This window comes from Patagioenas fasciata, chromosome 1 (genome assembly GCF_037038585.1).
Source record: "Patagioenas fasciata isolate bPatFas1 chromosome 1, bPatFas1.hap1, whole genome shotgun sequence".
Taxonomy (NCBI): Eukaryota; Metazoa; Chordata; class Aves; order Columbiformes; family Columbidae; genus Patagioenas; species Patagioenas fasciata.
In genome coordinates, this window is record NC_092520.1 from 99,384,450 (window position 1) to 99,407,957 (window position 23,508).

General features: G+C 36.0%; 1 protein-coding gene across 12 annotated transcripts in view; it reads left to right on the top strand.

The window, feature by feature from the left end:
• CASK (calcium/calmodulin dependent serine protein kinase) overlaps positions 1 to 23,508 on the top strand; it is a 209,651-nt gene that overhangs the window by 142,193 nt on the left and 43,950 nt on the right. For all 12 annotated transcript variants that reach the window (XM_065860249.2, XM_065860258.2, XM_065860270.2 and 9 more), the window contains 2 exons: positions 3,172 to 3,293; positions 22,413 to 22,490. In XM_065860249.2, coding sequence (XP_065716321.1) covers positions 3,172 to 3,293; positions 22,413 to 22,490 — 200 coding nt within the window. The remainder of the gene's footprint in view (positions 1 to 3,171; positions 3,294 to 22,412; positions 22,491 to 23,508) is intronic.

Here is a 23,508-nt window from a genome sequence, read left to right on the forward strand (position 1 = left end):
CATCTTCAGAAACGAGGCAACAGAACCTGCAGGAATACCTGTGATAACTTTGACTACACACTGGCTGAAGAAATAATCCCAAGTTATTGCCATAAAAGCAAGTATGACAAATAATAGATGTGCTTCAACAAGTAGAAAGCTACTCAGCTCATGTCCATCTTCTTAGGAGCAATTTGGTACGAAAAACAAGATTGTGTGCGTGGCCTGGAATATCACCGCTCTCTTGCACACTGAGAACATATATGCAATTACAGCAGGATCCAGTGTTACTACAATCTTCTCTCAGAATCAGAGATTAAATCTGATTTGTAGAGGATACAAGCTTTAGTTATAAATATCGAGTGCTTTTACACTTTCCTCAAAGCCTAGAAATTTAGCTTAAATATGATAGAATATGAATCTTTTTGGGGACAGGTGTGCTGTAAAGGTTGGTTAATATTATTTTATGTGCTCTCTTTTATCTGAATGTATAACTCTTTGGAAAGATACTCTTGGACTTTTAACTAGATGTCTGTAACAGAGAGAGTTTAGGTGTTCACAAAAATGCCTGTAGGGTTGTTCTATCACTCTTTTTGCAATAACATGCTGTTGATATATTGCTATAATAGTATGCCATTTTCTCATGGAGATGCATGTTATTTGTAAATGCATGAAAGACACGGCAGTAGATACAGCATAAGATCATAGGTAAAAAACAAAACAACAACAGACAAGGTAGAAGTGTGATTCTGAGTGATTAGCGAAGTCACTGTCAGAACTTCAGATCACATATGTCAAGGATATTCTTCGAAACTTTCTTTTATAGCTGTCTATTCAATGCAACCAGTTGACAGGAGAAAAAAGTCCTAATGAGCAAAGCTTAGTGTTTTGGAATTCCCAGATATTCAAAAGGTTGTTGAGATGCAAATATTAGAAAATAGTAGCTTAATTTCTATTTTGAAAGACATCAGCATATTGCACAAAATAAAATTCCCCAAGTAAATAATACTGTCAAAAAATGATGTGGTGGGCCAGAGCATTCAGTGTTTCACAATAACTTAGCACTGCAGACAACTTTGAACAGACTTCTCATTGGTTCTGGTTTTGGCTCGTGTTTTAGTGGTTATGAGCAACAGTAAGAAGTATCAGAGACTTCGGATATCCAAGCCTATGAAGCAAATCTTCTCTTGAGTTTTCCTTAAAATAAACACTCCATGTACACAGAAAGGGCTTTGAACCCAGAAAGCAAAAAATTTGCTATAAAATAATTAGTTTAAAATCTTAGCGTGACAGGAATAGAAAGAAAAGAGAATTCTAGCAAATTTCCTTCTGCCAAAGACATCCTGGAAAGCCAAGGACCTTCCTTCAGGCTTGAAGATCTCTAAGTTCATCAACCTTTGACATACTGAAAATGTTAAAAGAAACTCAGTGCCATCCCTTCCAGGTCTCTAGGTGATGTTTTTCTTCTACGCTTTTGAGGCTTAGCTGTGATCTCTCCACACTCTTACCAGCAGAATCCTGGTCCCTGTATCTTCTCCGGTTTCCTGCTGTGTCTGCCAGTGTGGAAACTGTGGTGCAGGCAGAGGAGTGTGGACAGTTCTTTTCAGCCGACCGTGCTTACTCATTATCAAAGACAGAGCGTTTTTTTTCCCTTCTTCGGTGCACCTGACCCCATATACAGCAACTATGATAAGGCTAACCATTAGTTTTATTTGCTGATCACCCACCCCTTTTTAAAGGAACATAAATTAATACATGAGTTGGAAATAAGTAGTCAGACACATTTAATGGGAGAGGACTAAGAAGTCTTGTTGCTCCTGAGCCATGAGTTGTGAGGGGAACACAGTGGTTCTTAACAGTGTACAAGGAACTGTGAGGAGAATCCTAGGCTGAGATTCCAGTTTTTCAAAATTTTCAGAGAAATAACTGAATTTACCTTGTTTTCTTTATGTGGTAAAGAGGGGCTTGGGTTTTTTTGTTTGTTTTTATTCCATTCTGAAAATACATGAGATTACAAAAGGGCTTGACTTAAGGAAGGCTGGTAAGAACTGTTCATACAGCGAAGACTGGAATTTCAGGAAATATAGCAATTTTTTAGATATTATCTATCTTGACAAAAGGACACTGGCAAATGAATAAGTAAACAGAATAAACATATTAAGGAGAAATTACTGAAATGCAAATTGTGTAGACTTCTGTATCCAGAATTAAGAATTTATTTATGAGCATGCATTCATCAGTTCACTGTCTGACACCAGCATTTTCACAGACTAACACTGAATATGCTACTATCTTTCCACATCTTTATGCCACTGTGGACACACTTGAAGACATGGCCACTGGGTGTTTACATAAGCTAAAGTTAGCATTCTAGTAATGCAAACAAGTGGCAGCCACCACTGATGTCTGATTTTTAAAACAAGTTGATCAAGAAGGAGCTAATATGGGCTGGTTTACTATGGGTTTGTATTGTGTTTCTGTATCCTCTCTGCTGTGAGTTCAACTCTCCTCATGGACTTTCATCTGCCACAATGCCTTCTGTTTCTGCTTGTTGTTCCCATATCCCTAACTTCTGTTTTCACCCTATGCTATATAAAAATCATCCCTGTCTTCCTATGACCCAAAACAATCCACTGGTCAAAAGGAAGCAAGTGCTATAATTGGATCTGAGATAACCAGGAAAGCAGAACAAACAGAACAAACACCAGAGTTCATGTTAACAGCCTTTTTTTTCTCCTCCAGAGGACACAGCAGTCTGGTCTTTCATTCTCTTCCCTTCTCTATCCAGATGCTGATTTTAGAAGTGAGAGTGTTGATTATTTCAAATGTTTACTCATTTGCAATATGTATTTGGAATTGGCCAGCAGTTCAAAATGTGAAAAAGGGGAAGGTTGGGTGAGAATGGTGAGGACAGGCAGTTGGGCAGATAATGCAAATGACTTTATAACGTATCATTGGAAACAAGGCTAAAATAGAACAAAGCTAAGCTTAATAAGAACAGGTTTTAACCTCTTTTCAGTTAAATAATTTCTTGCATATAATCACACTGTAAACACTTCAGCTTCTTAAAGTTCCTGTTCTGGTTGTACCATATGGAGTGAAAGTTTCCTTTCCCAAAATTCTGTTTACCACCAGTCTTTGCTTCATTGATTTGTATTCTTTCTTTTTTTTCCCCTATTTATTGTCCCATAGGAGCAGTCTCACAGGTGCTGGACAGCCTGGAAGAAATTCATGCACTTACAGACTGCAGTGAAAAAGACTTAGATTTCCTTCACAGTGTTTTCCAGGATCAGCATCTTCACACGCTACTAGATGTAAGTTTTCTGTGATAAACAATTTGAATGCATTTCTGTATCTGTGGTTTATTGGCTATAATTTTGTTTTATCCTGAATATACTCTTTTTTGGTTTTTGTTTCATACCAAGATGGATTAATTTAGTTACGGAATCAACTAGCACTTTACACAAAAATACATTCTAGGACTATATTTACAGAATATCTTAGAATATGTAAATGTTTAACTTGGTTTGAATTAATAGCTTTGCTTTAAGATAATTTATCAGAATAGGTTTTTATGTATATATAAGGGCTGGATCTTATTTTTTATTTTAACTGTGAATTGTATCTTTGTGACTGTAGAGACTCATTCATTTTTTATTATTTTTAAGTAATGTAATAATCTCAGACCAGTTCTATGGATCTTCTTACAAGTATGACATTTTTTTGTGTGAAACACATAGGTGTGCTTGTTCCTGTCCTACACTTAAACACAGTATGTAATAGCGTTGGTCATTTAAATCTGTATTATTTTATGGTCCATGAGAGCTATTACTGCATAAGACAGCAGTGGGCGTTCCACAGGAAAGTGTGCAAACATTACAACACTGGAAGACACAGGTTAATGCTTCCTGGCAAGCATAATCAGGATCTGGTTCCAGTTTCTTCACTATCTGTTAGCCTAGTGCACTTTCTGGCTACATGTACAGATCAACTGTGATGTCGGGTGGTTCATAGATTTTTTTCTCTTTTTTCCTTCAGAAAACTAAAGCATTCTGGTTTGCAAAAGCAATTTTGAAAAGCAAGTAGTCTGGTGTTTGAGGAGAAAAATGCTTGCATACTACTTATCTTTCTGTGCCTTAAAGACTTCCTGTTCTCAAAATGTTCTTGTTATCTTGTCACGTGCATAAATCCTGTTTGTCTTCCCCAAGTTTTTTAACTAAGCAGGTCTAACAAGGCAATTCTCGAAAATTGTATGAATTTGGGAAAACATACATAGTTTTTAGGTAGATGTGTTTGCTGAACTTCAGCTCTCTGCAAAAACAGGGACCTGCATCACTGCACAGGTGGACATTCTGTCCCTCACATTGAATGCCAAGACCTTAACGGGAGAACAAAAGCATATCATGCTGTCAATGACTTCTGTGTCTACACAGTATTGAGGTCTAAAATAAAGGTCGAAAAGAAGCAGAAGAAACTTTCCCTGATTTGTTCTGGTATGTATAGATACTTCGTATTGAAGACCGAGGGCTTGCTTTTAGGCAGGACAGACTTTTTCTAAAGCAGCCTGCACTTTCCACTGAGAAAAAACTCACGATGGAGCCAAATCCAGAGACATAGGCTATGTCCACATTAGCAAGTACTACAACATAACAATAGCAGATCTGTAGAAGAAATCATCTGAGACTGAGGACCCAGTGCTGACAATTCTGTGTATTTTGAGTACTTTTACTTTATACTAGCTTATACTGCAGTCCTGTGGACTGAATAACCACTGGTAGGTGAACAGCATCTTATTCTAGTTTAGTGTCATTTGAGAGTAAATGTGCTTTGTTAACACTGTACTATGAAAAATGAAGAACGGTACGTGGGCATAATCAGATGATTTATTTCAAAAATGGACTCCTGAATCAAACCAAAATACTCATGTAACTATATAGATGATGACCATTTTATTACTATGCCTTGAATTTAATAGCTTGGATACATCAGTGAATGACACAAATCTAACAAGATGTCTTTGCTTTTTACCCAATGAAAGGCATGCAGGAATAAGAGTAATTTCAGCTGCCTGATCTGCAGGTAGTTCGTTATGGTTGTAAAAACTTAAAAGAATTTCTGAAAAACTGTTGAATGCTTTAGTTCCTATATGTGGTTTTGCAAGGGCATGATCTGAATATAAGTGGTGCCATAGTACCTTTGGTGTCCAAACTCTTTAAAATGTAGTAGATGATCTGTACACTTCTTACAGTTTATTTAGTGATTGATGAATAGTGGGCGACGTGGATTCTGTGCATCTTTCTAGTTTATGGGATTCAAATCCACACATATGTCCTTCCAGTAGAGGACCCACCTACAAGGTTCTGAACTGGCCTGTATGGGAACGTAAGCCTTCTGGTAAAGCTTCCCCACAACGTAGCTGCCTGTATGACTCAAGAGACCAGAGACAGTGAGCTGTTAAATGATGAGGACATTGCTGTGGCACAAGACTACAGTTCTAATCTTTGTTCTTGATAACTGTTTATGCATTTTACATTTAACAGTCATTGGATAAAATCATGTGAAGTGTGCAGGAAGAAGGGATTAGGAGTTCATTACTTTCCTGAATTGCATCTCCTACAACTCATCTTGCAATTTGCATTATAATATGAATCTTTTTTTCCCCAGTCTAAGTTCACCTAGCTTGCGTTCCAGATTCTTAAATTGCTCTTCTTCGTATATTGCATGCTGCAGTATAGAAAGGTGATCAGATAATATGAACAAGAAATAAAGATCTGGACAGGAAGAGAATAATGAGTGTAATAATAAGAAATCAAATACTTGTGTCACTCATGCAGGAAGGTTTTAGATATTTATTAACCGTTGTTATGTTGTCATATAAATTCTTGGGCTTTGGTAAACCAGATTGCTTTTAGTTTTAAGTATTTTGCTCTATGACTGGTCTGCCAGACGTTAACTCATACTTATGCAATGCTTTTGCTTTTTTCTGTTCTTTACCGTGCTAGTCTGGTTCAGAGTACTTCACTAATGATCTAATATTTCTGTAATGCTCTGCTGTAGCCTTTTAAACAGGAAAAAACTGCAATGGATTCATACTATTTTGCTGTTCTTTTATTTAAAAGTCATGGTCATTATCTTAGACAGAAAGGGATACATTTAAATATACACTATAATAATGAATTTGTGAGAACAAAACACTATCAAAAAGCATTTTTATTTTATTATGCTATGTGGAAGGGGGATGATAGAATCTTCCCAAATATACCGTTATTAGAATAATACCAAATAAAATTCTAAAATGTTGCTGTGTCATGAAATATATATTTGAAAGACTGAAGCAAGTTTCTGACAGCATTATTTGAAAGTGTAGCTTTTTTCTTTTAGTAACCTAGTGGGAGACTGATTTCTGTTTATGCATTGATACTATTCCAGTTTCTCTCAAGACTCTGAAAAAATCATCAGTTGTACTTGGATGAAGTTCTGTCAGGGAAACTGTTTATTCCTCTCAATATTTGGGGTTTACGAGGTCACCAGAACACATCACCTGTAAAGCATTATATTCCACAATGTAGGAATTTTATGATCTGTTGTGAAGTTTTGGCTGTCACTTTGCATTAAAACTACTGTTCCTCTTCCTTGGCCTTTTTCTACAGTTAAATTTGTTCTCATGTTCCTACTCTTTCTCAAGAGTTATCCTTATTTTTAGATTATGCACATGATGATAGTTCACTCCTGCTGCTGAAATACCTTCTTTTGCTTCTGAACTTTTTCTGAAATCGAAAAAAGGAAAGGACAATCTTTGTGTTAAGAGTGCAAGTTATCCATGTGTTGTTTTCTTCAGGTAATTATAGATCACAAAATAGAAGTCTTCTTTCTTAGGAATTCGTTAATTTAGATGTTATGAGGATAGGCACCTCTGACCACCATGGAAAGCAGGGTTCCTATCATTCCACCAGTTGTTTTCAGTCAATTCATTCACATCTGTTTAGATAGCCATCTTGAGACTGTCTTCTACTTTACTTGGATGCCAAAGTTGTTCACAACAAGGGGGGCAAAAGGTGCCAAATACTTACAAAGTAATTGATATTCACTCTGGGCCAAATCCTGCAATATGCCAGGATATCCTGATGTGAGCTTACTGAATAGTTCTATGTGTGATTTTTTTTCATAATTTTGTAGAATTCCTCTATTGTGTTGAGTGTGTTTTTCCCGTACAAAAGTTACAAAATTCATTATTAAAACCTTAAGTTTATTTACTGAGGAGAATAAAGAAAAGGGCCTTCTAGAAACAGCCATTTAGAAATATTTACTACCTTAAAAATGCGTTGTTTAGTAGTTGATCTTTCTTGTAAAGTAAAAGCGTAATTTTGAGTTGGACAGATCTTATTTTTTTCTCACTTCTGATAGAAAAGTGATGATCAAAATTTTGTTGAATGCTGTAGGACATTCCCATGTGTGACTTGGAACTGTCTGGGTTTATTCCTACCCAAAGCTTTATAGATTGTTTCATTCTGGTATCCAGTTTATATCAAAAAGAATGTAATAAAGTTAAGTAAAGGATATAAATAACTTTATGGGAAACAGAGCTAAATTTAAATAGTGAAGCAGCTTTTTATTACCACTGACAGATTTTCAGAAGCCTTATCAAATGCTTTGATTAAGACTTTTTCATTGACTTCTATGAAAGCGATCCTGGGAGACATTGCTGTATTATGTCAGCAATACTGATAAATAAATGTGAAGAGGTTACCAGTTTTGGAGATGTTGGTGTTTGACTGTTTTCTGTATCGTGACAAAAGATTTTACTTTAATGATTATTTGTTTTGAAAAGTATACTGGGCTTCAGGGCTCTACCTAATGGGGAAGATCTTTACATATTGTGTTTCATCTCTATTGGTGCATCAAAGAAAGCAAAGTTTGCTAAAAAGTAAACCCAGAGGCTGCTATTTTATGTAGCTGCCTACGCTGAAGGAGACAAGGAATCTTTCTTCTGTTGAGTCAAGTAGTTTGGTCACCCCTTCAGGGACGCTTTCTGTGGGTGATTCTGAATGCAGATGTCGTTTGATTTACAAGTGAGATTTTTGCTCAGCAGGAGAACAATATCAGCTTTTGTGTCCCTGGGGCCTCTCTGTGCTGCTGGCATTGTCTGCATCTGTCTGTCCTGAGTCAGATGGTTCCCTAGGCTATCTTTTGGCTCTTAATTTAAGAAGTTCATTACTTTATTTTCATAGATGGATTCGCTAAGGTAAGTGTTGTTCTTTCTGCAGATATGTGTGCCTTAGAAGTGTTATAAACTTCCTTCAAAGTTTATTTTATGTTTTGCTGGCATAGTGCATTATACGCATACAGTTTTAACTAAATGAGATTTAAAACATTTTGGAGTAGCTATACATGTCATATCTATATGTGTAGCCACTTCTTCCCTTTAGAGTTTAATTTCTATTCCTAGTCCATATATTTAAGGTATACTGATTTTTCAAGAGAATCTGTTTTTTATAAAAGTCTGTTATCCTCTACTGCAAATGGTAATGTTTCAAAGGAATAAGCATCTGTGCACACTTCAGAGTTCACTTAGTATTTCTTTTGAACTCAGTCGTCCAAACAGATTTGGTCCTGAAGTCCAGACTTTTATGGAAACATATTTTCTCTTTTGCTAGAAAGAATGTTCTTGGGACCTCAGTTTAGCCTCTTACATGGTTGGCTAAAGCTTTCTAATGGATCTGTTTTGATTTGTTCTGTTTACCCTCTCAATGTTGGCTGTTGGCACAGTAAATTTGTCTTTTGTAAAAGCATCGGTTATTCAACTGTGTCCAGCCATGACTGATACTATAGTTCTCTATTTGAAAATGTTTTAAACTCTTCATACATTCATCCCTGATTTGCTGTTTTGTGAGCAAAGTATGCTAAATTAAAAATTTTCTTTTAAACTTTGGGGGGAAAAAAGTCAAAATAGGAGACATTTTAATTTCTATCTTCAGGTTGCTTTCATTGCCTTCTTCCTTTCCTTTAAATGATTAATAGACTGGTGGAATATCTATGATATGATATAGAAAAGAAAACCAGCAGCTGTCTGTAAAAAGCTAAAATATTTTTATGAATCATCTGATTTTTCTGTGTTTTGATTTGAGTAAGAATGGTTTTCTATGTGAATCACATAGTGTGGTTCAAGATTTTGGATCACATTCGATCCATTGAATACTGAACATGAATGTGTTTCTTTTGCAAAAACAGATCAGAAGGTATATGTGTGCTAGATGTCTTGCTAAACTCCCTGAGTTATCATATGTGAAATGATCCTTTCTCATTTTTAAAACATCCTGTTTTCCTCTTTTTTCATTATCCTTTGATATGTTTGTAAGAAAAAAGCAAATGGAAAATATTTGTTAAAAAGTAAAAAAAGAAAGAAAAAGAAATTATGTTGGCAGGAAAGCACTTGCTATTTGGGGAGCCAAATCTGGCTTTTATCCCAGTCCATTAGAGGCAGCATGTTCAGCCTCAGGGAGTGGGAGGGACAGTCTCTCATGCTGCAATGGAAACTCCTTTCCCAAGTACTGTAGAAGAACAATGACCAAATCCTTAGGGAGAACTCATCGAAGAATTCTTTCAGCAGGTGGGCTGGATCATCATCACCAGTGCAGTAGGCTTTTTCTATAAAAGGTAACTTTTCTGGAAGGCCATATCTGAAAGAACACTAAAAGCAGAGCCTATTCTAGAATTTCTGCTGCATTATTTCCTAATCATTCTCAAAAATCCCTTCCATTTTCAACTTCCTTCATATCTTTGCATTTCATTTTCAGTCTTCCTGGGATATGTAGATCACTGTGCTAGTTGGTATCATTGTTTTCTTGTTCTACCTGTTTCTCTGTCTCACCATTTTTTACAGAGATTTTGTTTTATATTTAATCTTCTGAGCAGAAATTATTTTTATTCCATGTTGTAATATTTATGTAACACTGATATATGACTGAGACTCTTAAACACAAGACTAATACAAATAAGAGCCAATAGTAACTTCAATATTTGTTAAGATTCATTTTTGGGAAATTTATGTATCTACCACTTTCCACCAATGCAAAATTCTGGTTTGGATTGCATGACACTGTCATAGAAGTTGCTTTGTCACATTTTAACCTGTTTTCTTTCTAACTAATATTCTGTCATTTCTGAGTATCTGTAAGCATAGTACTGATGTGTTGAATCATCAGTGAAATTCAGCTTAATAAACTATGTACTTTAAATAAGGCTTGTACTATTTAGCCTATTCCTCTTGGCCTTGTGTCATCTTCCCTGTGTCAATGGTGTGTCATTGTGAGTGTGTATGCAGGATTGTGTTTGTGTCTGTGTGCAGCAACAGATCTTACTCCAAAAGCATAAATCAGTAGACTTTCTTTAGTATGTATAATTTAAAATTCCCTTGGTTACAGTGTATTTTTATGTTACTGGGTCCTGATCTGCAAATTAATTAACACTTAACTAACTTCACTAATATTATTTTGAGGTAAAAATTATCATTTTCACATTTTACTTGCTACATTTTCTTCATTTATTTTTATGTTGAGTGTAGTTCAAGTAAATTCCTTTTAAACCATAAGGGCTACTTGTTGGTTTGATTTTTTTTCCTTATAAAACTTCAGCTTCTCAGATTTATTATTTCTCCAGAAGCCTGGGACTTACTCTGAGAAATGACAAAAATAGAGAAATGCCACAGCACCTGGGATGCAGTCCACAAATCTTGAATAACACTTCCATTTTTTTTTTGGTACTGGGAGCAGAAGAATATTTCAGTGTACCCTTAATTTACATTAAAATACTCAAAGGCAATGTTGTAACAGCCCAGTAAGCTATGCTTCAAGTCAGTCAGGCCTCACTGCCTCCTATTTCCAGTTATTCAAGTAGTTGGCTAGTCCGTGTTGACTGTTCTTTGTATTAATACTAATGAGCTCCTTGCAGTATATTTTCATTGTTACTATATCATTACAAAAATTGTGTGGATAGGGAGAAACAAAAAATGGTTGTAACTCCAATATTAACACCTCCTGGTGCAAGATATGTGCTCAATGTCACAAAGCAGGTGAGAAGCTGTGTTCTTTGCCAACCCTGTGTAATCATTGTGGATTTAACTAGTTTTATATGGATTCTCTGTCCCTCTAATGAGGTTCATGATCATTAGCATCCTTTTCTTCAAGATGGTGAGCTAACCGTGAAGAGTTTATTCAAAGGAATGAAGCCTGTTTAGGCCTAACTTGAGTCTATAGTTACTACTAGAAGTCATTAATCCATGTTGGAAGTTTGGGGGCAAATAGGGGCAAAGGTTATTCTGGGGGTATATCAAGGCGTTGTCCATGTAACATGACTTTTTTTTTTTTCTAGCCATTCCTTGGTTGAGGGATTAGTTTTCTCTGGTTCTTCTAGAATCACAGAATCATTTAGGTTGGAAAAGACCTTTAAGCTCATCGAGTCCAACCATTATAACCTAACACTGCCAAGTCCACCACTAAACCATGTCCCTGAGTGCCACATCTACACATCTTTTAAACACCTCCATCTTTTAAACACCACCACTTCCCTGAGCAGCCTGTTCCAATGCCTGACAACCCTTTCTGTGAAGAATTATTTCCTAATATCCGATCTGGACCTTCCCTGGGGCAACTTGAGGCCACTTCCTCTTGTCCTGTTAGTTGTTACTCAGGAGAAGAGACCAACCCCCTCCATGCTACAACCTCCTTTCAGGTAGTTGTAGACAGCGATCAGGTCTCCCCTCAGCCTCCTTTTCTCCAGGCTGAACAGCCCCAGTTCCCCCAGCTGCTTCTTATCAGACTTGTGCTCCAGACCCCTCACCAGCCTTGTCACCCTCCTCTGAACTCTCTCCAGCACCTCAATGTCTTTTATGCTTACTTTTACCTGATCGACTGCTTGGTGTCACCTTTAAAAGGTGGTTTGCCTTAGTTTTGTTAAGATCAGCTTCAATTTGATATCTGATACACCAAAAATAATTGACTCTGTTACTGAAATAAAAGGATTTTTGTGTCCTTCAAATTACAAATATGTTAAAGTACCTTGTGAAATAGTGGTCTAAGCCCATGTCTTTCACAACAGTACTACTGGTACATTCTGGCGTGAGAGTGGGGTTTTTTTTATTAGAACCACTGAATCTCATTGTGTTGATTTTCCAACTGCTATGCTAGTTTTCTTGGTACTGATATGTGCAAAGCAGTACCTTTACCTCATCCTAGTTTTACTTCTTTCATGTTTCTAAAAGAAGTTGAAAAGTTTGTAAAGTGAACAGAGAAAAATCTGGTTTGTGATACAGGAATGGAGTTGAGACCTGTCCACAAAAGAAGTAGCTGAAGGAACTTGTGGCAGAGAGTTTCTGAAATAGAAAAAGATTAGATGGTGTACTGAAGATGTCTTGTAGAGTGTAGTGGAGGACTGAAAGGTACCCTGGATAACTGCAGCAGAAATTGAAGAGTTCCCACCTCCTTTGAGGAGGTAAGAAAATATCTTAGTCAGCCTACTTAAATCTAAATAATTTTTGCTTTGTCACTCTGATTTTGAAGTGTAGCATATATTTATTTAAGATTATTCAGTCTCAGCCTTTGCTTAGCACACTTTCCAATTTGAGAGAAAGTATGTTTACCTACATGTGTCACATAAGATGTAGCATTTTGCTACATTTGCAGCCTCTTCCTCTTTGGCAAACTATGCACATGTACTGTCTGGCATCTCTTTTAACATCTGCTATCACAGCAGCTTCTGTAGTCAGTATAATTTTTATTATGAGTATTAATGTGGGGTTTTCTAAAAATATGAGACAAATTACTAGGTTAGAGTCCTATTTTATAGTAAAATATCATACTGCTAGATAATGGAGTCTAGATTCATTATACATGAATGAGACATTTAGAGGCACTTGAAATTAAATAGAAGGAAATAATGTCTTGTGTGATTTTGAGAAGTAGCACATGAGTGTTTATTATCAGTAACTCTGTGACACCAAAACACAAAACAAACAAAAAACATTAAGCAAATCAAGAGGCACAATTTGAAAGGATGGTTGTGGAAATAAAAAAGACAAAAAAACGCACACACCCTGCAGTTTATTTTGTGAGAATATAGTCCTTTCCTCAGCTCTTTTACCTCTGAACTGCGGAGTCTTTGAATTTACAGAGTAAGTGCATAGTGCATCGTAGTTTCTGCTAAAAAGGCATACATTCTACAGTAGAACTAAAATTTGTTCATAGCTCAAATCTGCTAAAGGTAAAAAGTCAGCCCCTTGCAAAGAAATAGAACATACGACTCAGATGTTACCAAACATCTTGACGCTTGATCTTGTGGTCTGAACCAGTTTAACCGTAAGTGTGTCTTTGAATTTGCTTTTAACTATACCAGTTTAAAAACTAAAATTAGATCAAAGATTTATGTAGAACAACCTGTGAAAATATTTTATGTTCTATGAAGACTGCAGAAAGCAATGTTCCATGAAATATGCATAAGTAGGAATATTTCCTTTATCATTTTAAAAGCTAAAATCGCTACTTGTCCAAACTAGCAGTATAAGAACTGCAGTTTAAAAATGGTTACACCCGGATACATAAGCACAGTGAATTTAGCCTATGGAGCTCCAGAGGTTTGTTCAGTCCTAGTTTCAGATTGAACTTCGTGTGATTTCCCCACATTTCCTGACTGCCTGCATTTTCACTACAGGATTGTAACCTATTAAGGGTGGTTAAACTTGGATGTATTTTTGCTTTTTTAAGTTCTGTTCAAAAAATTCATACAACAGATATCCCAACCTTTAGCTGCATAACAGGACAGAAATACTTTTCAGTGCTCCACACCTCAACATTTAATTCCCCTGGTATTTCCAAAGCATGCAAAATATGTCAGTGCAGGATTTAGATGATGAAATATTGAGTGGTAACACATGTAATGGCACTTGGCATCTCTGCCTATTGCCAGCTCTGGCAAAGGGCTGTGTGCTTTCCTTCCAACTGCCACATAACCGAATTGCTACCAGTAGACAGACCCTCCGAAGGCAATGAGGAGGATTTCTTCCTGGGTTTCTTTTTACCCCTTGGATTACTACAAAGGCACTGCATACGCAGTCCTGTGGCTGTGCACTTCTCAGGAATGTGTTTTCCCTCTGAAAGGAAACCTACAATAATTTCACAGTTCCACTTAATAAAATAGAATCCACATTGGTCACCTTCTGTCCTTTATTGTATATTCATCATCAGTAGAATGAACCTCGATCGTTTGTGCTTTACTAAGATACTGTTCTGACAACTCAGTAGGGCCACATCTGACAGGCAGTTTTTGTTGTCAAACATAGCAAGCCGAAGGGTCAAGGAGTTTTTTTCTAGCGGTTCTTGAACTAGAGGCATTAATGGATTTCCTCTTTCTGCATTGGTAAGGCATTAAACACCAAGAAACATGTGGTGTCTTGTGTGCATCAGAAGTGTGGTCATTAACAACCTGCTAACGTTTACTAAACATTTTTCAGTTGTCATTTATCCTTGATGTGTCCATTTTGCTTGGCCAGAATTTCAGGTTTTGTGTATGTGATACAATGAAGTTTATCGTTCTTACTCTCTAGAAGACAACTGTTTGCCAATCAGTTGCAGTGGGAATTGAACTAATACACAGAGAAAAATGTTTTGCACGGTTTGGTTGGGTTTCCTTTCTTCTTCCCCCTAAAAGTTAGGTTCTTGATTTAAAATAAAGCAAGTGAAGAAACTCAAATGTAGAATGGTCCCAAAAAAAAGGAAGCAGCCTGGAGTAGAAGTCAAAATTCCATAGGGTTGATTGAGTTTACCTGTCACTATTTTTTCTGGCCTGTTGTTGTAGGTAAAGGCTTAAGAAAATCCAGTTTTATATTCATTCTGACACAGATAGCAACACATGCCTCTGTTCTACAAGTTATTGATACATAAGAATACATATGACTTTTAAAAACAAATTACACTTGGCCCACATTTTGCCAGTTGAAGTTCTTTTAAAACATAAAAGAATGTGTATTTCAGTTCTATCACATAAATAATCAAAATTAAAGTGAAATTTGGGGTTCTCTTTGCTACTATAAGATTTTTTTTTTTTTACATAAAAGATAATTTATGTGTTGCATGAATGTGAATACGTAGAAAGAAACTGAGTATTTCAAATGAGCATAGCCTCTGTCAGGGTTACTGAAAGTCTTTAGTGCTTGAAGTAACAAGCAGCAATGATGACAGCTGTCAGTTCTGTTGAATAACAGAAGAAAACTGTTGTCTGTTCAGACAGAATTCATGTACTGCTTCAGACTGTCTTGTTCTGTGAAAACTGTGTCCAGGAATCTCCGCTTTAGCTGATGAACTCCTTCCTCAAACCTTGTATTAAAGTAGTTTTGTTCCCAGTTTAATTGCACAACAGTCACCATATAAGGAACTTGAACGCAAAGATTGATCGTATTCCTATTCTACAATAAGCATATCACACAGAAAAAGGTTTGAATCTGTGGAGGGCTGTAACCTGTGATGCTTAAGAGGTCACAATGTAAAGTCTTAAATATGCTTCAGACTTTTATATGGGATGGGCTGTAACGCGCTGTAGAATCATGCTGGGAAATGCATGTGAGGTCACTGATGCTAAAATGGTAACAGTGAGCTTCAGGCACAGTTCTTAAACAAAAACAAAAACAGGGGGTTTAAAAGAACAAACTGTCTTTAAACAAAGTTGAAGATAAAGTCTCTGCTGACGGTGACCTTGTTATTCAGTGTGTTTTCCAGCCAGATTTGTTAGCTTTGGGGAAGTGTTTCCTTGAGAGTGTAGAATCCTAAGGAAAGAGACACCCATTTTGCATGCAAAAGGAGATGTGGAACAGAACTGGCAGAAGAAAGAATGAAGTGGTCTAACAATTATCTCACTGATTCTTTAATTTTAGTGCATCTTTGATATTGCTGCTTTTGGAGATAATTTCATTCAGCAGGTCAAAGATTTCTTTCAGACGTGCAGCACATGTAACCTCTGTGGTAAATGGAGTGCCACAATAGGGAGCTGTGGAAGGTAAGAGAGCAGCAAGCCTACTTGTTAGTAAATGTTGCTGTGCAAGGGGCAGCATGTCCACCCCAGAATTTTTAGATGGTACAAAAACCTTAAAGTGACGAAAAACAGTCCTCTGATATCACTATGTTCCATATGGTTATATTGTCCAGAAAGCAAAAGTCAAATATATAAGGACATGTTTTAGTGATTATTTTTAGATGTTTCGATTCAAGGATTTGATATTTGAGGTTATCAACCCGGTTATCTGTCTGTTTGAATTATAACTGAATCCTCACAAAATGTGTGTTCATGTTGAAAGATCCTGGGATTTTGTGCTCTAGCAGTTCTGTAGCTCTTGTTTTAACAAAGAGTTTCTCGTTTGCATCTCAGAAACTTCCAGATTTTGGATAGGTAAAATGCTTACTGATTTCAGACCAGACAGCAAGGCTAAATTTCTAGTAGTTGCGATGTTTACAACTTTGAATTAGAGGTTGTGCTGGGACAGTATTCTGACTCCTCTTACAGGAAACAGTTAAAAAGGAATTTATGCACATCTGAAAAACTAGTCAGAAGAGAAGAGTTTGTTTTGTCTCGCCTGCCTGATTGTGGATTAGGCTTTGAGCTGTTTGCCTTTAAATATCAGAAGAAACGAGTTCACTTTACAGAAGTAGAAGACAAGACGTCTGGACTTATAAAAAAAGAGCTGGTCAACTGATAGTGACACTACTTGATTTGCTGTGGGTATTCTCTTCATAGCATGCAAAATTTAAAGTAAAACTTGAGTTTTTAAGAAGCAGTAACATTCTGTTAATTAGCTATATAATGTTAATTTATGTTTGTTATATGAAGTTTTGTTAATGTATCTGTTGTGATTGTTAAGCTTTTTTAGAGCAAGCTCTTAATTTTGATTTTCTGTGTAGCAAATGCAGCAGAACTGGTGCTGAGGAGTGAGACTGCGAAGTAAAGTATTCAAAAGTTTGTAAATTCCAAAGGTTACAATTGCTGTGGCATTTTACAACATTTAAATATATATATAACAAGTTTTTAACTGTTATATTTTTGCTTATTGCTGAGTGAAATTGCTGGAGCTTGAGCTACTGGGAAGAGGGGGCAGAGTTACTTACTCTCACTTCACAGTAGAGTGTCCCAGCAAAAAGAAAGCCCATAATTAGGGCGCATACAGATTTTGCCCTGCTGAAAGTTTGTTGGTATTACATGGAAAAGCATTCCAGTGCGGACAGTAAAGAATTAAGCACTTAGGGTTGCTGGAAGACAACAGCATTGAAAACAGGCTGGTTTTCTGTGATTAAAATTGTGTAGCTAACTGCACATAGTAATGTGTTCTGTACCACAGGTATATGTACAGCCTGGCTGTAGTTGTCATTAATGTTCACTTTATTCTGTGATGTGTGCAAACAGGTTTCATTCAGAGTTTTCTTAAGCATTTAATAAAAAGTTCATGTAAAGTTGTCTTGGATTCTTATGTGCCAGGGAACAAATGTTCTTACTAATGTGTCTGAATGAAATCTCTAAATTCAGATGCTTTCAGACATGAATTATGAAGCTGTAAATTCCTTCTTCTAAGTTACTTCTGCTATAGCTATTGTTTAAGCGCAAAAAACATTTGAAAAACCATGTTGTTTTTCAAGATGGCAAAGAAGGTAGGACTACTTCGCCAATTCTGGTGCATTAACTCTAGTGTAAGCTTTCCTCCTCTTACCAGCGTCTGTTGTGTTCTGGCAGAAAGCTTCTAATAATCTTCTGTAACCAGTAAAGACTAATTGTTGTTAGAGTTAATAGGATTTTTTGAAGTAGGCTTAATAACATAATGCTAAAAAATTCTTTCCAAACTGAACACACAATTACTAAAATTGGAAATGAGGGATACAAAATAATATCCTGAATTCGCCCTTCTGTTTATATGAGTGCATACCAAACAGGAGACAGTTTAGAACCAGGCATGCTTTTTTTAATATTCAAAAAAATTATGTGACTGCATTATTGAAATGTTATACTGAGAAAATGAAAACCTAAAACAAGTACTAAGAGGTACTAATACTTCCCTTGTTTCTGGGTTTGCTTATTATTACTTCACATGTTTTTAAAGTTACATATCTTGGTTATGTTCTTATTTTTGCTTTGACTGCATAAACAGTTAATGTAGCAATAGTACTTCTGATGCAATATTGTACATAATATTATTTTAATTTGTCCTAAGGCATTAGAAATACATAATGTCATGTGAACCTGAACAAGATAAATGGTTCATGGGATATTGCTGTGTATGTACTTATAGATTTGAAAACAGTCTTGTCATTTTACTGTCTAAGTGTGTAACAATTGCATTTGCCTTGTGCATTGTAATTTGTGCCACTACTCTCCAAAATAATTGTGTTATAATGCATTATACCAGAGAGAAATTGTGTGGCCTGAATAAAAGATTGTTTCTAGATGAGATGTGAAAATAGACGCTGAGACAGTTTGGTAATAATGCTGTTTATCTCCATTATGAAATTATTCCATTGCTAATATCAAATGTCAGTAATAAGTGCAGATGTTTTGCTGCTGAAAAAGGATTGAAAACAGTTTAGGTCAAGACAGTTTCCACCGTCATTTCAAGAACCACAATTAAAATGTAAGGGTTTGTGTCCCATCTTTAAAAAGACAAAGAAACTTCGGCATGGTGAAAACCACAGTCAGCTCCTATTGTAAAAGTAATTCAGGGCACAGAGATGGTAACAACTAGCTGAACATCTACACTATGCTTTAAAAAATATTGTACAGAAATCGACAACCTAAGTTTTTCTTCATATCATTTGGAAGTCTTCTTTGACCATTGATAACTTCACCAAAAAAAAAATCTTTCACTACTGCTAGTGGCTTCCTTTAAGATAATTCATAAAGCACCAGTTTTATTCAGATAGATATCATTTTCCAACAAATTACAAACTAAATTATTTGCACTGCACTGAAATTGTAAAGCTTATTCGATAATTGATGAAATACGTGGCTAGAAGAAGCAATTTTAATTATGTAGCCTGGTCCCATTGTAAGCTAAGAACCCCACGAATTAACTTGAAGTATGCCTTTTCAAAAATGCCTGTTTCTGATTTTTGAAATCTCCTAAGAGAGTAAATCAATTACATTTTAATTACCTACCATGTCAATATTTGTGCTTTAACTCTACTCTGAATTTGTCCTGACTACTTCCTTTTACTTGAATCTTGTGATAGTTTTGTCATTTGAACAGAATTCCTTTATATTACCAAACTTCTGTCTTCTTCAAGGGTTTTGTAGTATGCTTGGGGAGAGAGATGGTTGATCTTTTTGGAAAGCTTTTTCTGAGCCCTCTCTGCCTCCTGACATTCTTCACCTGTTCTGAGCACAGAACTGAACAGCCATTTACTGTGGCACACCACAAACACATGTAACAGTCTTATTCCTTAGTTGCTCTTCTCACAATGGTGTGGGCGTTTGGCTGTAGTCTTCCCTGAGAGAAACTCGTAGGTAGCTGACTTGATGCTTTCTGACTGGCTGAGATTCACCCTTCCCCTTGCCAAGATAGTTCCCTCTCTTCTAAGTATTAAATGTATTCTTTGTTCTTAGATGTATGTTCTTTAATTTGGGCAGAAAATATGCTTCTCTTTTTCCTCACATGCAGAGGTTAAAGCGATAGTAACCCAGTTAAACAAATGAAAAATTGTATTTCTTATTTTCTTAAACTAGTATACCTTCATGAAATATTCCTGATTTTAATGAGGGATTTACCATTTAAAAATGCATTTCAAGTTGAAGAGGTTCAAGTTGCTTTTCAGATTCATTGAGGGCTTTATTTGCTTCTTGCTTTTTGGAGTTAGAATTGAACAGAATTTTAGAGAAAAATGCGTTATGTATGTGGTAAAAACATAAGGTGGTGTTGGCATAGGTGGTTGTTTGCATATTTTTCTGTTAGATCTTGGAATGAGTGTCTTCCGCTGTAATGAGTTTTGGAGGAAGAGTACATGAGGAGATTCTCTAGAAGAGATCTGCTCGTGCTACTGAAGCTACCAAAAATACATCCTTTCTTCAGTTGAGGTTGTCTTCTACCTCCAGGTTCAACGAATGGATCGCATGGCTTGGGTAATACATAGTCTTTAAGCCTTAATGCAAATACAGAGGTTTTTCTTGTAAGTACTGTCAGGGCTGGAAGCAAATCTCAGTAGCAGTCCTGGAAGATGGAATTTAAGTGCCATCCCTCAGCAAAAGGGTACTAGAGAAAACTAAATGCAGCCTTGTTTAGTCTGAACTTTGCCTTGATTTTTTTCTAAACATTTTCAGAGGCACTTTGCTTCCTACTTTCCGTTTTGCCTCTCTCCTAATCTCAGAAGATAACTTATCCTCTCCCATGATAGTGAGAAAAAAACTGTGTGTGTAAACTGCCACTTGGTTTGGATCACAATAACATAGCGACTGGAGTGAAACCAGCAACTTCAGTGACTTAGCTTATAAATAATTGCTAGAAAAAACTAATAAAAATATTTTCATGCTAACTTATGTAATTTTCTTAATATTAAGCAGGAAGTGTGTGTGAACCTCCTAGAAAAGTACATTCAACAATATTCATGTTGGGTATCTTGCATTTTCAACAGCTTCTGCTGTGCTCTACTCAGTACACAGTGCTTGATGCAGTGTCTTAACAGGTATATAAGTGTGATACTTAATAATTTGGAAATGCTAGAGTTTGAGTAGATTTTGTTCACTTATTTAAGAAAGGGTAAAACCAAGTATTTGTGTATGCAATGAAAGTATCTCCTGAACTATAAGCTAGTAGAAAGCTTTTATTTTACTAACTTCAACAGTGGTCAAGGCTGCTTAAACTGTTGAGTAGAGCAGCGTTTTGGCAGCACGAGGTGAGGTGGTTGGATATGGAAGAAACTGATTTATCTTGACTTTTTTACTTTCGTGTAACTGTCCTGTGGGCCGTGTTTTTGGAAGAGACATTGTTTCATCTTTGTGTTTTTATTTGCATGTGGACTTGAAATGTTCAACATATGCATTAAATTGTTAAGAAACACAAGTAAAATGATGATGATATTGGATTGCATTTATTGCAATTTACATATCTCACATATCTGAGTGGGTTTTCATATGAGAAAGAGAAGATGGCATTTCCATACCTTGACAAGATTCCGTTTTTCAGACATCTAAGGCCAAACAGCAGAGCTGTGAGCTTCTCAGAGGAAGGTCCTGACAGCTCTTTGCTGAGCAGCCTAAATAAGGGGTTCCTATCAGCTCATCCTTTACAGTGTTAGGATTGCCGAAGATGTTGGGTTCCCTTGTGTGTTCTAAATTTTTTTTACATATACTATGTTGAATTTCAGTTGAATTTTGGGTATTGTGAAAGTTGAGAGATTCTACAACTTCCCTGGTCAACTTACTACAGTGTTTCACCACCCTCACTGTGATAAAAATTTCTCTAATATCCTGAGAATAGTTATTTGTATCTTCTTTCTGACCTACATTTCAAAGAAGTAGTCTAACAAAAATAAGAAATAATTATAGGCATGACCATCTCTATTTTGTTTGAAATGTACACCAAATGTTTTTTATTTGAAAATAGTACTAATTACAGTGTCTGTTTATTCGTAAGTATACATTTGTTCCTTTGTAAAATGTACAATCTGTTAGGTTTGTATGAAAGAGAGCCTGAAAAAATCTATCTATAATTTGAAATTTGAGACAGAACTTTCTCCTATTGCATTTTGTGTAGTTAAAGGGAGTTTAAAAGATTTTTAAAAGAAAATAATTAACCTGGGAGATTTACAATTCCCTGCTTAAATACACTGACATTCTTCTGTCCAATAGAAATTCCTTGTAGAATAGAAGTATTCTTTTTTTTTGTGAGCACTCTTTCTTGGAAGGGCTTGTTTTTCTCTTCCCCAAAGACTTCGGCTTCTGTAGCATTCTGAGTTCAAGAGCATTTTTGCCATATTCTGAGCTTTATTTAAATTACTGTTTGGAAAGTCTGATGACTGATTTGTTGAGAAAAGTGGGGTATGCAGATTAATTTGATTTTGTAGCAGAATGTATGATTTACAGCATTTATTCAAGAGTCAAAAGGTCACTTCTAGTAGAAGAATATAGTTTCTGTAAATCTGTGGAAAAAGCATTGGAGGTTTGCAGAACCTCTTAACCTCTTGAACTTTCCCATGTCATCCTCTGAACTCTGAATCTATGGCACTGTTCAAATCAGGAAATGTTTAAAAATGAAAAGCCAAAACCCTAAGCTGCTCGATTTTGTATACAAAACATCTGTGGGACTTGAAGTTTAGTAATCATCTTAATCATGGTAACAGAAGTGGACTATTGTTAGCGGTCATCATTACTTTATATAAAGTAGCATATGATTTCAGTAGTTTGTTTTCTTGTTATTTCAGCTGTATGACAAAATAAACACAAAGTCTTCACCACAAATCAGGAATCCTCCAAGTGATGCTGTACAGAGAGCCAAAGAGGTAATGGCTATAAAACATATTTTTTACTTTGAAAGTTTGATTGTATTTGAAGTGGAACTTTTTTTTTTCTTCATTAAGTTACTGACATGTGTTCTGGCTCATAATCTGAATTATTTCTGGAATTCTACCATTGCTTACTTAAGTTACATAACATGTTGCATAAACTTGCAGAATTCCATTATTCCTGTAAGGATTATATATATCACTCAGTTTCATCATTGCTGTAGCAATAGCAGTCTTAAAAGGACCGCTCCTGTTGGGTAAACGCAGTATCTTTCATGTTCAGTTTATATATTACTTTGTCACAAAAGGTTTTGCTTTTAATTATCAGCTATTTAAACAGAAACAAGTCTGTCATGGATAGTTCTCAGAAGAGCAGACCTGGAATTGTGGCCCCTGAAGATAAAAGATTAATAGACATGGATGTTCTTAATTCTTATATCTGACAAATAGTATTTGATTTGTGTATTTATTGCAAGTAGTTAAAAAAATAGTTGTATTATATATTATCAGTAAAAATAAGTACAGTTGTTGAAGGTAATGCCATAGGAAAACTTTGTTTATAATGCTGTTAAAACAGAATGAACAGGAAGACTAATGAAACACTTTGTAATAACTTGAGTCACACTGATAGACACTGCAGAGTTCTATTCCACAAAATTTCCTGGCAATTATTCGTGGGAAGTGCTTCCAGAAGCAAAATAATCTTCTTTTGTTGTCCAAGAAGTTGCATGTGGAATATAAGGTGAAAGTATTAGGTTGCAGGCAAGTGCCTCCTGCCTCCTCCTTCCCTGAATAATAATAATCTGAAATATAGCTCAGATTTTATAAAATCTGGAGCTGGGAGGTGGGATACGAGATGAACCACATACACTTGATTTAGTTGTGGAGAGAAGATTTTATGAGTATTTTTAATTCTGCTTCAGAGCTGATTGTTTTAATAAGTTGAGAACATGTGAAAGTAGCAATTGTTGGTTGTGATGTGTGTCACATATGTTACAGCTTCATTTCCGTGTCC